Source organism: Cyrtonyx montezumae, unplaced genomic scaffold (genome assembly GCF_038088225.1).
Source record: "Cyrtonyx montezumae isolate F1298 unplaced genomic scaffold, pur_monq_1.0 scaffold_12, whole genome shotgun sequence".
In the NCBI taxonomy this organism is placed as follows: Eukaryota; Metazoa; Chordata; class Aves; order Galliformes; family Odontophoridae; genus Cyrtonyx; species Cyrtonyx montezumae.
Window position 1 is genome coordinate 17,254,940 of NW_027071848.1, and position 17,679 is coordinate 17,272,618.

General features: G+C 41.7%; 1 protein-coding gene across 1 annotated transcript; it reads left to right on the forward strand.

The window, feature by feature from the left end:
* Positions 1 to 104: 104 nt before the first annotated feature.
* On the forward strand, positions 105 to 17,206 carry POLR1D (RNA polymerase I and III subunit D). Its single transcript, XM_065730144.1, has 3 exons — positions 105 to 241; positions 7,586 to 7,660; positions 15,853 to 17,206. Exons 1-3 carry the CDS (start codon positions 216 to 218, stop codon positions 16,136 to 16,138), a joined length of 387 nt encoding a protein of 128 aa, XP_065586216.1. The 5' UTR covers positions 105 to 215; the 3' UTR covers positions 16,139 to 17,206.
* Positions 17,207 to 17,679: the final 473 nt, after the last annotated feature.

Consider the following 17,679-nt stretch of genomic DNA (forward strand, 5'->3'; position numbering starts at 1 on the left):
CCGCCGCCCTCCGGAGCGCAACCCGCGGCGGGGCGGGGCGGGGTGGGGGAGCGCGGCCGCCCGGGGGCTCGCCCCGCCCCGCCCCCTTGCCCGCCCCGCCCCCTTGTCCTCTGGGTCCTCCCTGCTCTCTGCGCCTGCTCGCTCCGCCTTGAGGAGTTGGGTTGCGAGCGGGAATGGCGTCGGTATCGGCGTGACGAGCCGGCCCGCATTCTGCTATGGAGGAGGACCTGGAGCTGGAGAGGTGAGGGGCGGCTGCGCTGTGCTGAGAGCCGGGGCCACTTTTCCGTGCTGGGCTGCGTTGTGGGGCCGCGGGGCCGCGGGCCCGGCCCGGTGTCGGCTCCTGGCCTGCAAGGCCTGGCGTGTGCGGCCTGTGTGCGGCTCTCAGCCTTACAGCTGATAGCCTTCAGCTTTGGGTAATGCGAGACGTGTCGTGTTAAACGTTCTTGCTGTGCCGTTTAGAGACAGGAGTGTGAAGTGTTAGAAATGGGTAGTTAAAGTTAGTGAAAAGAGGTTGAGCTTTTTACGCGCAGCTGTATGGAGCTGTTACCGCGAAATGGTGGCTGAGGTTCTGTCTCATAACTTTTAAGAAATGTATCTGACAGCGCTGATGCGAAGCCCTGCCAAAAGGCACCTGGAGCTACTGGATGGCAAACTGGACATGAGCTGGATGTGAACTGAACATGGCTGCCTTCGCAGCCCAGAGAGCCAGCTGTATCCAGAGCTGTATCCTGGGCTGCAGCATGGCCAGCACGGTGAGGGAGCGATCCTGCCTCTCTGCACTGAGCTGGTGAGGCCTCACCTGGAGTACTATGTCCAGGTGTGAAGTCCTCAGTGCAGGAGAGACATGGAGCTGTTGGAGCATGTCCAGGAGAGAGCCACAGACATGATCCAAGGAATAGAACACCTCCACGTGAGGACAGGCTGAGAGAGCTGGGGCTGTTCAGCCCGGAGAAGAGAAGGCTTCAGGGAGACCTGAGGGTGGCCTTCCAGTATCTAAAGGGGGGCTGTAAGAAAGATGGGACGGAATCTATCAGGATGTATTGTGACAGGGCAGGGAGAAATGGTTTCAAAGAAAGAGACAGTCTCTTTAGCAGAGGCTGTTGCAATAGGACAAGGGGATATGGTTTCAAAGTAAAAGAGTTGAGATGTAGGAAGATATTCTTGTACAATCACAGTGGCGAAGCACTGGCACAGGTTGCCTTGAGAGAGAGGTGGTGGATTCCACATCCCTGGAGACATTGAGTCAAGCTGGACGGGACTCAGAGCTCCAGATTTAGCTTTAGGTGTCCCTCTTTATGTTTATTATGGAGGGGCTGGAGCAAGTGACCTCTTAAGGGTCCCTTCCAATGCAAATGATTCTATGTTGAGTCGCTTCTTTCTACTTAGATCTGGCATATCCTTAGAATGGGATACATGTGATGCCACTGGGGTGGTGGGAAGGATGGAGAGCTTAATGCTTTCCAAGAACCCTTTAATTCTTAGTAAGCCACTTTACTCACATCATCAGTTTAATTATTGAAAGTTCTTTCTATATAGGCTTGAATGCTGTTTTTGTTAGTGCCACTCCAAACTGGAGTGCTTTTCAGTTGCAGACAATACTTTGTACCAGCAGGACAACGAGGAGCAGTTTTAACTAAAAGAGAGAAGATTTATGTTTGATGTTAGGAAGAAATTCCTTACTCAGAGGGCAGTGAGGCACTGGCACAGGCTGTTCAGAGGAACTGTGGATGCCCCATCCTTGGAAGTGCTGAAGGCAAGGCTGGATGAAACCCTGGGCATCCTGAGCTGGTGGGTGGCAGCTGACCCTTGGCAGAGATGTTTAACTGGGTGGGATTAGAGGTCCCTTCCAACCCAAGCCATTCTGTGATTATTGAGTCACTCTGCTGCCTGCCTTCTGCTGCCACTGTGGTAGGGACTTATGTCCCCACATAGTGGTTAAAACAGCCTGCCCTCTATTGTAGGAATCCTTTTTGGAATTTCATCCTACTTCAGACTGCTTTGGGAACCACTGTTCTTTCCATAGCAGTGTGGTAGAAAACAAAGATGGAATGGTGGGGTCATGGGGCTGTGCTGTGGAACTGTATCTGGTTTTGTATTCTTTTTTTTTTTTCAGGTCTGAGGTGAATTTTGTTTCCTAGCATTCCAGACTGGGATCTGCTAAGAGAAGCAGACTGTGTTACTTGTTTGTAATCATTTAGGGAGGGTCTTCATCCAGCTTGTCCTGTTCTGTCCTACTGCCTGGTGTTCTCATGTCTGACTCATACTTCATCTCGTGTGTGATGATTTCTTCACTTCAGTAGAAGTGGGAGTCACTGCAGAAGGGGAATGCTGACCTGCAGGTTATTGTGTGACAGTTACATGCATATAAAAATTTAAGAAGTCTTAAAATGTGTAAAATATTACTGTTCAGTGCATTTTGTTGAGTTATTTCCTCTGCCTCACCCAAAAACCTTTGTTGGAAGCCTGTGCTGGTGTTTTTTCTCTCTGAACCTTCTGGTATGTCAGTGCAGATCCAGAGTATAAGCTAGATGTGTCTTGTGATCCCAAGGAAATCCTAGGGTAAATTCTGTTAGTGTGTAAGAGTGATGTTAAGGTGTACAACCCAATAGAGAGTACTGTAAAGAAAACCCTCACAAATTAGCTACCAGGAACTGTTTATTTCTGCTGCAAGCATGTATGCTTACTTTTGCTACTTAATTTCTACTAAATATCCCCACCTTGGGTTTATTTCCATCTTGGAAATAAGTGTTTCCTAAAGGTGATACTGTTTTGAATTCCAAGAAAGACCATTACCTGGTTTTGTAACAGGAGGCCTCTTGTTGAGTTGAGAATTGGTAGCCTACTATTTTGCTCCACACCTGTCCCAGTTGCACTTCTTAACAAGTAGACTTTGCACCTTGGAGAAATTAATTGATGTTTCTTACTATTGTTTTTAACAGTTAAAATTTAAGTGTCATAATTAGGTCATTATTTCCCAATTTTGCCATATCTCCCATGGCAGAAAGTGGTCTGCAAGCTAATATCATTGTTTCAAATTGAGTGCTATCCTCATTACTTGAGCTGTTGAGAATAGCAGCATGGAAATGTCCTGAAAATAGCACTGATGAGGCCAACAAATAGAACATTTAAATGAGCTGAAGTCTTGATCTACGAAAGATGAGAATATCAGCATGCCCCTTGTGTGTTCAAAGAAGAACATGAAGAATTTTGGGTTGTATTTGTACCTATATTTATCCTTGCTCTGAATGTCCTGGCTTTAGCTTTGTTTATTTCTGATATCCCTTTTCATCAATAAGTGTGTAGGTCACACTAGCTCATAGGAGTTCGTTATGAATAACACTGGCCTTCATTACTGTTCCTTCATTGTAAAAAGCAGTATCTTCAGACCTTTGGTTGACTGAAGGTCTGGATGTTAATTATGTAATCAGAACACCCAACATCTGTTTCTATTTCCAGCCCTACACATGGTCAGAAATAAGTTATGCTGTCAGCATAAAATGAGAATATTGATTTTAAGAAGAGCTCTGCTGTTTTCTTTGGGTCTTGCAGCTCTTGGTGAGGGCTCTGTTCTGTGGGGCTGTGAGTGCAGTACCTGGAGTCAGAGCAGGGCTGGAGGGACCTCGTGTCTGCAATGTCAGCAGCTGGATTGGGACAGGGAGCTGGTGGGTTGCTGCCAGCACCTGGGGAGGCTGGAGTGAGTGACACTGGGTGGCAGTTACTTCAGCGAGAGAGGGACCCACATGCCTGCACTGTGTGTGTGCCTGCTGGGAACAGATTTTCAGCTTTGCTGCAAGTTGGACTTGGGGCACAGAGCTGTGAGGCTCTCCCAGGCTGTTGGACCTGGCATGATATATTTTTCCCTAACAGTTTTGTCTATAATTGAAAGCATTTGATGGTCTCTAGTTACTTGGTGTTTTCATTGCCTGTAGCTACATCACATGTACTTGTTTGCTATCCATGGTTCATATTTCAATCTATAAATTTGTTCTTTTAAAAGAATGATGAAGCCCAGTCCCTGAATGAACAATAGAAAACAGATGTGATTTTGCCTGACTTCGGAGCCTTAACATTCTCCCATTCCTGGGGCATGTGCATTTTATGATGCAAGTTGTTAGAGTTTATGAGGTGGAAGTTTTGCCTGTGGCCTTGGAGTATAGATGACAAAAGTCTCATCCCTCAGAAATGTCAATAGGTCTTGGACAGTACTCATGAAGGTAAAAAACATCTGCACACTCAACGTTGCTGTATTGTTTAGTGAAACATGATTGCTCCAAAAGATCTGCCACAAGTTTGTAGTAGTACTTGCTGTCTTTGCTAGGAAAGGTGCCAGAATGATTACTGTGCTCTTAAATATTCCCCTGCCCTTCATTTTCCACTCCCAATTTCCCTCTCATTGGGTTCTTCTCATGTGAAGGCTGTGTGCTGTATTCTCTTTATGTTGCTCTTCTTGGAGCTGAATCTGCTGGCTACAGGAATGCTTGAGTTGTAACCAAGCTGTAAAAATGAAGACAGCAAGGAATGCTGAGTCCCAAGAGGACTTTAAAAGCAGAGTAAAAACCTCGTTTGCATAGCTTTCAACTTACTTATGCAGAGTGTGGGTTCAGTGAGTGGAAACACATCATTTTGAAGATGATCTGAGCATTTTTTTCCTTTGGTCTGTGCAAGTCAGGAGGTCTTTGTAAACGTGCAGTGATTAGCCATAATAATCATAGAAAGAGACAGTACTGTGCTATAATTTCTGTTAAGAACTGAAGATGTTGACTTAAGGCTGCTGAGGCAGATGCCAAGGCAGTCTGATCTGTGATACAAACATTGCAAAATAGTATCTCATAGTTTATGGCTTATAATTCCTACCCAAGTAAATAGAATTGATGTCACCATATTAATTTATCCTGATGCTTTCACTAAAGCTGAACTGCAGCTATTAAAATATTTATGTGTGTTTTATTTGGGTTTTATAGCTGAAATACTTTGGTTTATGATCTTTTTTTTTAATAAAATAGTGACAGATATAGCAGCTTTTAATCTGGCTGCTGTATGAATCTCTTACAGTCAGAAAATCTGGGAGCTATAGTAGTAAAGGGGAAGGGTTCTTCCTTTCCTTTGTCTGGTGCTTCTGTTTGAAGGCTCAGGACAGGTTTTTGGAGGCTGCGTGCTCCTGCTGTGCTCATTATGAACTAGTTCAGGCTGTTCAGATAGCAAATTCTAAGTCTGGAGGGAACAGTATATTTTGCCATGACCTCACAAAGTGTGTAACATCTGCCACATTCTGGTGGCTGAGCCTGTGTTTCTTACACTTCTTGCAGTATTAGGGAGTAGCTGTGCCACACGGCCCTCTGCTCTCGTGTGGGAATGCAGCTGTTCCTGGCTAGGTTGAGAGGGCAGTGCTGCATCTAGGTGCACCTAACTCCAACACAGCAGCTTACCTGAGCTGATACTCCATTTCCATGAATGAGCAGATGTGCCAGATGTCACTGCAGTGAGGTATGTGCTTAAAAAGGGACTTGAAGTACCCCAAGAACAGCTGCTATTGAGATCATACTGATAACCTTGGAGGCATTTCTGTGAGAAACCTTAAGCCAATGTGCCATTAACAGATAAGCAAATGGACAAACAACAGTTTTTGGTGTGTTTCCCTGCTGTTGTTTGTGTGGGTGCTTTATTTTGCAAACCCTTCAAATGCAAGCTGTAGTCTGTGAGTGTCTGTGTGTCTGTCTGGTATAGATATCTCTCTTTTCTGGATGGAATCATTTCCCCTTGAAAGGATAGTTAACAACTGTAGTAATAGTAAGGACTCTATTCAGACAGGTAGGTTGATCAAAGATTATTTTCATGCTCTTTGAGGATCAGTGGCTGATTCCAGAGGCTTGTTTAGGAATCTTCAGCTAAAATGGTACTTGCTATAAATTGCTCTGAAATCAGAAAGTACTTTAGTGGCAGATGACTGTAAGTAGAAAATTTGACAACTCTGCTCATGCAGAACTGCAAGCAGCTATATGAAGAGTGACTGTACCTTGGTGCGTGTTACACTTGTACCCATTTAGCACCAGTTAGTTTTCTCTTACCAGGAAAAAGCAAAACATGCCCAAAAGCAATACAGAAGAAAACGTGTGTGCTTATAAAATGTCACCAACCAGTCCTAATGAATGGAGCTTGTATTAAGTCCATAACAAACTGAAAAGGGGTAGGCCTTGACTGACTGCTTGCTGTGTGACTGCATCAAGTTTTCCTGTTAGATACTAAAGGAGATGTGGTTCTGTTTAGTTTTAATTTCCATGCATTTTATTTTGTGCATGTGCAGTGTATGCAATTAAAGACCTCTTGTGTTTTCTATGCAGACTTCAGTAACCTAAATGGTAACAAACAACTATGTTTAGAGCCCAGCAGTACATCCTCACATGGACCTGCCACAGAAACTGCTTTTCATCTTGGATCTGCTGCTTCTGTTAGATGATGAGTCTTGACTTATCTAGTCTCAATTTTGGCTTGACATCAGGAATTATGCTCAGGGTTTTTTCTTTCCTGTAATTTGCAAAGCAGCAGAACCCTAGGATGCTGCTAGTACCACAGCATTGTGATGAGACATGGATTCTTTGCACCTTGGGTTGAAAGCTCAAGAACTCAAACCTTCCTTTTCTTGCGCTACATGGATGATGATGCTCTTGGTCACGCAGCTTGATGCCAGTGGCACCACAGCTTGGAGAGTTGAGCAGTACATACCCTCTCAATTACCTCCTGCTTTCAGTTCCTTGAGCCTTCAGTCCTACCCATGTCAGTGCTGTATGCTTAGCTTCATGTTCTGGTTTATAGCCAGGTGCATAGCTCTCCTTTTCTGTCTCAGAGTTCTTATTGGGTGACCTCTATAGTTGCTTTCAGTTAACTAACCTAATTGTTAGCTTATGCATCCAGTTTATGAAATAAATGACTCACATTATCTCCTTATTGGCTTTCCCATTAACTTCAACCACATGCTGTTGAGCAGTTATTGAAATTTTATTTGAGATTAAAATTAGTATGTAAAGAGAACTGAAAAGACTGATGCTGTAGGAATTAGCTACAATTTGCAGAAGTTACATTCTCCAATGACTTTTTAAGTAAGTGTAGTCATTTAATTGCTTTAGTCTGGCTGATTTGTTCTAGAAAATCCTGGTAACGTGAAATCCTTTTTGAAGCACAGAATTGTTCAGAAGCACACATATGAGCTCCTTTCTTCCACCGTTGAACCAAAACAAGTACAGTTTAACAACTAGTGGATGTAGTGATAGAAATACTGTCAGCTGGCTGCTTGGTTCTTTCCTGGTGTTGTCTAATTGTGTTTGAAATGGATCTGCTATGTTTGGAGGATTTGAGGAAGAACTGAAGTGACAGCAGGGGAGAGTGTTCCCAAGACACTTGTGGTTTTTAGTATAGTATAGCAGTACCCTTTAATTGAAATCAGGATCGCAGTTGTTGTATTTGCAACATTTCCTCTTTCTTCCCTGTAGTGAATTAAACAAAAAGCTTCCCATTTTATTTACATAAGTGCATAAAGCAGCAAGTTCTTATTTTCCTCAAGTGGTAACTGTTTTCCTCTCCTCATGTTTAGGAAAGCTGTGGAAGAGTTACTGAAGGAGGCAAAACGAGGGAGAACCAGAGCTGAAACAATGGGAGCAATGGGTTGGTAAGTAGTGCCAAAAGGAAATGGTGATGCCAAAATAAATTTTGTATTTAATGGGTGACAGAAGTCTTTATGTTTTAATTTGCATGACGTCTGAAGAAAGAAATATTTAAACAGGTATTAATCTGTCTGGGCAAAATTAGAACCCTGATAATAAAGAAGTTGAAGAAAATTCTGCCTGCATAAAGTTGCTTGGCTGAATATGTTGAAGGCAAAGTAATTGGAGAAATAGGTGTCACATTTGAAGTGATATTTCCTTAATGCCATAGACGGAATTATGTTGTGAAGTTCAGATCAGATTCCTATGAGTTTTTATAAGATATATATATGTACTTTCATACTAGCCATATGTACTTGGTTAGATCCTGCTTACATTAAAGACATTAATAGCCCAAGAAAGAAGCCTTAGCCTCCAAAACAATAAAAATAAGTTATCCTTTAGTAGAGAATCCATGTATAAATTACAGCTAAAAAATGAACTGTATCCATTACCTGACTTTTGGAAGGAGACCTCTTTTTAATACTGAAAAAATCTATAATGCAGAGGCTAAATTGTATAGCAAGTGGGGGGGAAAAAAAGTATCAGTATTTAACTCCAATGTGAAATATGATGGCAGATATTCAGTGCAGTCTTCGAGGTTTTACAGGTAGATTATAATGGGTTGTAATGACTGCAATTGCAATTAAAGAAAGAATAACATGATGAAAAGAGTCATTCATCTTAAAATAATGTATACGACTTTGATAAGAGGCTATTGGATGTAGGGATGTTCACACGAGCAGTGCACCGATTGACTGTGGTAAACTCATTTGTAGATAAGGTCTGGCTTCCTCTATCGACAGCATTACAAGATAAGCCTGTGCGGTTTATGAAGTTCTTGGCAGATTTCTTAGCTGTTTGTTTTAGCAGCTCTGAAGAGGTGAAAATTGTCTTGCTCATAAAAGATAATTCTTTATGTTTTCTAGACAAATTTTTTGTGCATTTTTTGCATGTGTGTGTATTTTACCCAATATTTGTGCTAGGGATGCAATTTATACCCTTTATATGAAAATAATTAAATTGATTTAATCTCCCAGAGTGGTTACAGCTTTACTACTAATGCAGCATGCTTGTCCTCTGTGAGTCTTGCCATTTGACCAGGTAAGGGTATGCAGATACTTAGCAAAGTGAAGAGCTGTATGCGTCCAAACATTTACAAGTTAATTTCAGGTGTGGAAGATTTCTTCTGGAAGATATTCTGGCATCTCTCTCTGACTTTGCTACCACTCATGCAGTCTGGAATATCTTCCAGAAGTGTGCCTGGACCTCTGCTCATGGCCACTTCTTATTCCTTGTCTGCATGAAAGCAGAGAGCTCGAATGTCTGTGGTTCTGGCACAGGGGGGTTAACAAGGGCTTCACAAATACCAGTGCTCAGAGGCATAGCAGGGAGTGACCTGTTCTTTGGAACAACAGCTAGTTAGGCCAGAGTTTTGCTCAAGATGTAGTAGAAGAGGATTGCTTAGAAGGCTTCAGGAAGAGGAAAGCTAATGCCAGAAGGATTGGCACAGTGATAACTTGAACTGAAATTGTTGAAGTAAGGATCTTTTTAACTGTGTAGAAATGTAAGAATAGCTGTACTGACTTGAAGGAGGGTTCCATCTCTGCAGAGCCCTGTCTCCATCAGTGACCAATAGTTAGGGTCTAGGAAGTAGGGTAAGAAGGGTATGAGAAAATAGCTGTACATCCTTAAGTCATAGTCCCAGCTTCTAACAGCCTGCAGCTCAGGATATTCTGCACTGACAGGTGTTATTTTTACATATGACAGTTCTCAGGAGATTTTTCTCCTTTAAGAGACTGCAAAGCTGAGTATTGCAGTGCAGCAAAATATCATCAGATGTGACCAACATTACAGTAAACAGTAAATCCCAAAAGGCATCGGAGATTACATCCAGGACTGATGTGTAATGATGCAACTGTAAACTGCTGAAAAGAATGTAGCTGCTTTTCTGAGCTTTGTGGATATCGAATGAAATGAACAAACAGATTAGTTCATGAAAATATATATTGAAAGATTGAGTCCAGGAAGGCATAAACTGGTAGAAGTGAATAGATAAGATTGTCACCAACTTGACTAAAGCACAGTCTTAATGGGTAGAACTCACATCCTTCCTTTCTTGCCAAACTCAAAATGCTTACTGGTGTGCTTCATGAAGACTTGTGGGATTACCTCAGCCCTTTGTCACAGGAGTCTTGGAGAAGCAATGTAGAATGCCTGGAAACGTCTACTGTAAGGCCATCAGTCCTGCATAGGCACTGGATAGTGGAAGTAACTTGACCTATGAAAGGATCCTTCTTTGGATAAGGAGAGGCAAAGGCAGCTACTGTTCATACTTCACAGGTTTCAGTTTATGTTGCTCTCCAGCAGCTGTTGGATATGGGGAAATACAAGACAGTGGTATTTAACAGGAATTAGTTGATAAAGAGAAGTGTATGTCAAGGTGCTGTTCACAGGAAACTTGTGTATACCATTACAGAGGAATGGAGTCTCCTGGTGGGTGTTGCTGGCAGCAAAACCTTAGCCAGCAAGCCTCTGAACACTGCTTTGGGACTGCTTCCAGATCCACACGACTGCTCCATTACTGTTCAGAGTGATTAATTCTCCACAGCTCAAATACAGTGCTTAAAGAAGATCCCCAGGCCTCCTTACCTCTGTGAGCAGAGCCCAGCAGCTGCTCAATGTCAGAGAAGTTCTGAGGGATCTGCCACCTGGGCTCAGTGCTGAAGCAGTGTGTACCTAAAAGGGTAGGCCCTGTGGTTTAGAGCCATGTTGGAGCAGTGATGTAGGAGAGGGTAGATGGGAGGAAGCTGTTTGTATTTTCCTTTTAGTTCTCACTGCTCTTGTTTGTTATTGATTGCCTGTAAATTAATTTCCCTTACACTGAGTCTGTTTTACCCGTGACTGTAATTGCTGAATGTCCTTATCACAACCCATGAGCTTTTTCATCATGTTTTCTCCTCCTGTCCTGTTGAAGAGAGGAAGTGAGAGAGCAGTGTGCTGGTGCAAGGCCTTAACCCTGGCCTTAACTCACCACAATATGGAGCAGCTGTTACTGTGGGCTGCATGAACTCTCAGTTAAGAGATCTAGCTGACTGGCCTCCGTGCTTTACTTTAGATTGGTGGCGTGTAGGTCCATGATAGATTAGATCAAGAAATACTAGACATAGTTATTAATAGTTTTTGTGCTACTGACTCTTGAGCATTGACTTGATTCTTGCATGTTCTTAAGATTTTTGCTCTTGGAACTACAATATTTCTAGTTCCTCCAGTCATCCCTTCATATGTGCTTTCTGGCCACAGTGATTCTTGTTGATTCTTGTGATGCTGTCAAACCTGCTGCTGACGTGTCCAATTCAAATGTGAGTGGACCTAATCACAGGAAAGAAAGTATGTAGGTGAAGGGAGGATCATCTTCTGAAGATGTCTTCATCATAGAAACATTGAGGAAGAAAGAGAAGAGTATGTAACTTTCCATTATGCTGTTAGGATTATGTGATTTCTGAGATGAGAAGACATCAGATCAGCTATCTGGAAGTTAACACTTGAAGGGCCAACAGGATCCAAGATGGGAAGTTAGGGTAAAATACAACACTTGAAACAGGTAAATATGTCACGGAGTCGTAGAGGTTGGAAAGAGTCTCTGGAGATTTAGTCCAACCCCCTGCAATAGCAAGCAGGTTCACTAGAGTAGATTGCACAGAAAAGCATCCAGGTGGATTTTGAGTATCTCCATAGTAGGAGACTCCACAGTCTATCTCTGTAGGTCATTCCACTGCCCTGTCACATTCAAAGGAAAGTTCTTTCTCTTGTTCATATGGAGCTTCTTGTGTTCCATTTTGTGCCTATTTCCTCTTGTGTCACTGTACACCACTGAAAAGAGCCTGGCCCCGTCCATTGACTCCCAGTCCCTTAATATTTTTAAGCATTGATTGAGATCCTTTCTCAGTCTTATCTTCTCCTGGCTGAACAAGTCCCAGGTCTCACAGCCTTTCCTCTTGAGATGCTCCAGGCCCCATTCATCTTTGTGACCCTCTGCTAGGTTCTCTGTAGAAGTTCTGTGTCTTAAACTGGGGAGCCCAGAACTGGACACAGTACTCCAGATGTGGCCTCATCAGAGCAGAGGAGGAGAATTACCTCCCTGCACCTGCTGCCCACACTCTTTGTAATGCACCCCAGGTTCCCGTTGGCCTTCTTGGCCCCAGGGGCACGCTGCTGGCTCACAGCAAACCTGCTGTCCACCAGAACACCCAGGTCCTCTGCCAAGCTCCTCTCCAGCAGATCAGCCCCCAGCCTGTGCTGATGCATGCAGATATTCTTGATTCATCAGAGGATGACTGACACAGACAGAGTAAAGCTGTATTTTGGGATTTGCATTGTGTGTCTTTAGGTAGAATCAAGCTATAAGCTCAGCTTTGCTTTGAGGTTTTGCCAATCCTACGTACGTAATTCACAAGCTTTCTTACAGCAGTAGAATTAGGTTTCATTTTAATGTTTTTTCCCACTTCGAGAATGTCGGTTAAAATGCCACAAAAGTTACTTCGGGGACACATTCTAGAGACTGTCATAATATATTTTTTATTCCTCTGGTATATAGATCTGTTCTTCAAGGATCTTGGCAGCAAGTGAGCTAAGGCTGAACTGACTTCCTAAAATAAGATATGGAAAACAGGATATTTTGGGATAGCTTGTTCAGCTCTACATTGTCAGAGCAGATGAAACTGTAAGAAACAGATAAATGTTGGAAGCATTAAATTATTTTTAGTCCTCTTTCTTGTAAAGCACTCCTGAAATTGGTTTCATGCTTTCATACGATTTTCTGCCTGATACCAAATTGGTTGGTCAGAAACATTGCAGGATGTGAAATAATGAGGATAAGAAAAATCGGAGAGCATGGGAACAGAGATATTCTATGTTGCATCTTGTCTTTGAATGGGTGTTGTGTCATTATGCAGAAATGCTGTGATGTGATTCCACAGCATCTTTTTCGTTTGGATATAAAGAGGTGGAGGAGTAAGGTTTGGATGGACGCTGTGATGTAAGTATGTTAAAATGTTAGGATCAGAGCACAGGTTCCCATGCAAAATCCTGCCAGCTGTGTCTGGCTGCCAACACCATATGTAAGAGCGTGCAGCGTAATTCCAGGCAGCCTCTTTTGTGAGATCCCCTGTGAAAGGAAAGCAGCCTAGGTTACTTGCTCTGGCAAACTGCTCTGGCAAAACAGCCTCTAGCTGCTTTTTGTGCCCTCAGATGTTATTGTGTGAAATACTGTATTTTCCATGGTAATTAGAAAGTGGTAGAAATGTTTTTTTCTGAATTTGTACATAAAAAACTGTTTCCTTGAAAGATCTGATGTACTCTCTATACTGAGGCTGACTGTGTCGAGCCTGTTCGGCATGTTCAGTTACACAGCAGAGGGGAGACTGGCAGTGTACTCCATGAGTTTTACTGACAAGAAACCATAAAGTCCACTTCTGTACTGAACTACAGTGCTAAACGTGATGGCAGGCAGTGGCTGAAAAGGTGATTATTGCATAGAAGTTGGCTTAAAACATCAAAAGAGGCATTAAGACTTGATGTATGTGTGCAAGAATGGTTTGTGTCTCTTCTTGCTTGAACTGGGAAGTTGTCGTTTTGTTGCATAGCAGAGAAATGTGGGGAGGTATAAGCCTTGTCTTTGGAGGGAGATGGGACTCTTTATGTAACTATAGCAAGTGAACTGTTACACTGAGTGAATACTCTGCTACAAAACTGAGCCTGTTTTGTAAACTAGATGGCTTTAGAATTGTATGCATTCATGGTCATGCCTGCAGTTCTGCTTCAGGCATGTTTGAGTATGAAACCTTATTCTCTTTTAGCATCTTTTTTTACTTAGAGCTTTTATGATTTGTTCTGCGGGGTGGTTTACTAGCCAGCAGATTGTGATCTGCCTTGCATAGGCTGAGCTTTCTTTCCAGTACTTCAGAATTTACATGGAGGGCAAAGCTCTCACACTGAGCTCTGCAGGATCAGAGCTGCAGCAAGCCAAAGGCTTGAAAAGTGTTAGAAGTTTGTTACCACTGGAAATGCTGTGAGAGTAAGTTAATAATACAGTTCTTGATTCTTCACCATTGCATATATGCCATGTGTATGTACGTAAACTTTATGGACTTCTGCGTGCATGTGCAGTGTTTCTTATATACCATACATCTCATTTCTTTTCAACCTTAATGGCAGAATTCACTTTGTTAAAGTCTAAGCTCAGTGAAACTGATGATTCTCTTCAGTGCCATGACTTACTGCTGCTCCATGGAAACCCGGAGGCTCATTTTTTATCTCTGTGATTGTGAATTAATGATATCTCTTAAATGACCCTGAATTCCTGCATTTCTCATCAGTTTTAATTCTTAGTATAGCTCAGGCAGCACTCCTAGTGCCAAAAAGAAATAAATACTTCAGCAATGTGTATTTATTTCGGGCAGATTAGCTCATTCTGGTGCTATATATGTTAGTGCTTGATCAATACATTAGCTTTTAAGAAAAGGAAGAGGAAAGAAACAAATGTAAAATAGTTTGTACCTGAATGCGTTTTTGTTGGAAGCACTGAGATACAGCAGCTCAGTGCTGGCACTAGGCATACAGAGATCTTGAATTTTGGCTGGTATTTGTGTAGGCTGTGCCATGGAACTTTGTTCACCATGTTCTTAGGTGATGTAGCTTGAAATGGAAACACGCTTTTCCTGATAGATGTTAACTGTATACTCACTCAGTAATACATCTAATACATAATGTCTGTGTCTCTAGTTTAAAAAACGTCTATACAAAGCATCTTAATTTTTAATTTTTTTTTAAGCTAGATTTGACTTCACTGTGGACTTGCAGTACTTAAAAGGAACATCTAATCAGGAGGAAGACCAACTTTTGACATGGACAGAAAGTGATAGCACAACGGGGAACAGCTTTTACACTAAATGAGGGAAGATTTAGATTGAACGTTGAAGGGAAATTCTTTACTCAGAGGGTGATGAGGCATAGGCTGCCTGAGAAGAGGTGGGTGCCCCATCCCTGGAGGTGTTCAAAGACAGATTGAATGGGGCCTTGGGCAGCCTGAGCTGGTGGGTGACATCCCTGCCCACAGCTGAGGGTTGGAACTAGATGATCTTTCACATCCCTTCCAAGCCAAGGCATTTTTGACACTATGAAAATAATGTAGATTTATATGGATAAAATCTACAAGACTCTAAACTGTGATGTTGAAATGTCAAGAAACATACAGCAGAAATAAAACAATGTGGTTGTTTAATGCACAACTCTAAAATGGCTCTAAGTTCTTTGAGGATTTATGATGAGAACAAGTAGTGCTTAATAGGCAGATCTGAAGTAAATACAATGTCTAGTTCAAAGGCATATGTTCAAAGTTGTACTGTTTTCATTCTATTCTCTAAGAGATGAAAAATGGGAATAAGTAGTGTAGAACTGATACCAAGAGGGTAAATGCAGCATAGAGTATATGTGTACTAAAACGAGCTGGTAAGTTATGTGCAAGAAGAAAAGAAAGTTGGAAACAATGGAAAAGAATTGACAGAGTGTCCTTTTTTATTCAAGAAAAAGAAATAAAGCATTTTACATGGTGTTTGCTAAATGTAAGTTAAAATTTGTATGCCTCCTTTATCTGTTTGTTTAGATTACAGTTGTTTAGATTCTTCATGCAAATGTTTCTTCTACTTTTTCAGTGTTTCAGTTTATTTAATCTACTACAGTCAGCACATTCTCATTTGACTTAAAATGTTATTAAATATTTGATTCCTGAATGGCTAACTTAAGCACTGACAAAAAAAATATATTGTCACCTTACAAAAAGTATGCTAAACATGAGTCTTGTCCCATCTGCTTGCTGCTGCCATGTGAAAATCATGTGGATTTTCATTGTGTTGAAGTAAAATGTAACCAAGCTGTAAAATCTTGGTTATATTATATATATATATATAATAAAATATTTATTCTACAAAATAAGGTAAAGGAAGTATGGAGGCAACCTTGAGTGCATCTTTCTGTACTGAGAGTTTACACTAGGTGGCATGCAAGGAAAGCCAGAACATGAATGTATCTTAAAACTGTTGAAGGTAAACTCTCAGTTTTGTCTCAGGATGTTTTTATCTTGTCTTCTGATTGCTTACAGGTTGAAATGTCCTCTTGCTGGTGCAAACAAAAGATTTCTTATTAATACCATCAAAAACACATTACCGTCTCAAAAAGAACAAGACCAAGAACGTGAGCAAAAGGAAGTCAGCAAGGAGCCAGAGCCAAACAAAAGCAGGAAAGAAGAAAAACCAAAGAAACACAGAATTCACCCATACACGCCCAGCTTTCAGTCTAGGAGGAGAGTCAGCTACTCTCCCCCTAGGCACCGGAGTAGGAGCCAGCACACAAAGGATAAGTATGAAAAGCGATCTAGCAAACGATGAGGAGAGGTGAATGTGTTGTTGCAAGCCAAGGATGTCATTAGACATCGGACTGCAGGGATGTTTTGGTCTTTTCTGAAGGAGATGCTGTTCAGAACTGATTTTTGAACTGTTACTTGTGTGAGAAATTAACTAGAGGTAGCTTTATAAAACTTTTCTTCAGGACCTTTAAGAGGAAGGTGAAGTGCTGCATAAATCCGTTCTCTGAGAACAGACATTCCCTTCCCTTTGCTCCTTTCCTCACTCTCTTTCAGACTAAGCTTAGGGTCTTGGTAATGGAGTGTAATATGTGTGTCACTGTCTAATACAATTTGTTTAGTCGTGTTACCCTTTCAGAAATAAATTTAAATTAAGCATAAGTCTATTTATTGTAGAAAGTTAGCAGAACTTCTTTGCTGCTTAACCAGTTAAAGAAGTTTTGCTTTGGGTTAATTTAGAAGAGGAAAGAAAAACTGGTCAGTGCCTGGCCAGGCATGTATGTTTTGTATAGAATATGAGTTTGGCTTCTCTAGACAGTATAAAAGAACAGATTTTAAGTGGGCAACACTGGTTTTTGCTTTCCAGGGAGGACTACCAGGAAATACTGATGTTGTATGTTATATATTCACAAACCAATCATAGATAATAATAAACGTTACCCCTAAAAAGCCATAACTGCAATAATTGCCTCTGTTTAGACTTCCCTCTGTAAGGAATTAGTTTGAACAGTCTGTTGTCATGGTGCTTTCAAAACAAACCTTGCAGACAAAATTATTGTGTCTCTGTCCACTGCTATGAAGTTTCCAAGTAAATGTGTAAAACTAAAAATGGCAGAGGAGATATTTAAAAACCATCAAATGCTCACTTTCCAAACCTATGTGGAAATTATTTTGTAGTACAAGTCTTAAAATTGTGACTTTGAGCATGTACAGTAAACATCAGCATATTCTGTGTCTTTTTTTTTCTGTTTGTGTTAACAAACTTCGGTGTGAAGTATTTTATGTTTTGATGTTCAGAAGTATGTTCGTTTTGAACACAGATTTCAGTTTTTGAGTGTGTTCACAATAAAACTTAAATTGTTCATTAAAAGTGCTTTGTGGTGTTTGTGCTTTTAGTGATTTTCTTAACTGAATTGGGCCTCTGTCATCTAACAGGAAGGAGCAGTAGCGCTTGGTGGTCCTTCAGTGTTGTGTCAGGGCAAGAGTGCCACCTATAGGCGCACATCTATACCTTGTCTTGCTGCATTCCTGTCCCTCTTGGAAGGGTCATGTTTGACTAGGGGATGAGGAAACCAACCTGGAGATGTACAGTGTCTGAATTTTGAGGTACCAGCTGAGAATTACTCTTCTGAATAATGGGAAAGTAGTTAAACTGTTTCTGAGGCCAGCTGCTGCTGCCAGGGTCAGTGCATCCAAGGAGGTGGGATACTTTTGAATTTCCACTGAGCAATATAGCTGTTTTCCTATATTTCCCTCCAGGATCTGTAGCACTACAGTAGAAATCCCACCCCCTCAGAAAATTTCTAATGACTTAAGTGGGACCAAAGATAAAGTGATGTCTTTGAA

What these genes read in the sequence shown, in the direction of transcription:
- POLR1D (XM_065730144.1), top strand. Translation starts at nt 216, where the DNA reads ATGGAGGAGGACCTGGAGCTGGAGAG. An exon ending in GAGGACCTGGAGCTGGAGAG is followed by an intron (nt 242 to 7,585) that starts GTGAGGGGCGGC and finishes CCTCATGTTTAG; the next exon opens with GAAAGCTGTGGAAGAGTTAC. An exon ending in ACAATGGGAGCAATGGGTTG is followed by an intron (nt 7,661 to 15,852) that starts GTAAGTAGTGCC and finishes GATTGCTTACAG; the next exon opens with GTTGAAATGTCCTCTTGCTG.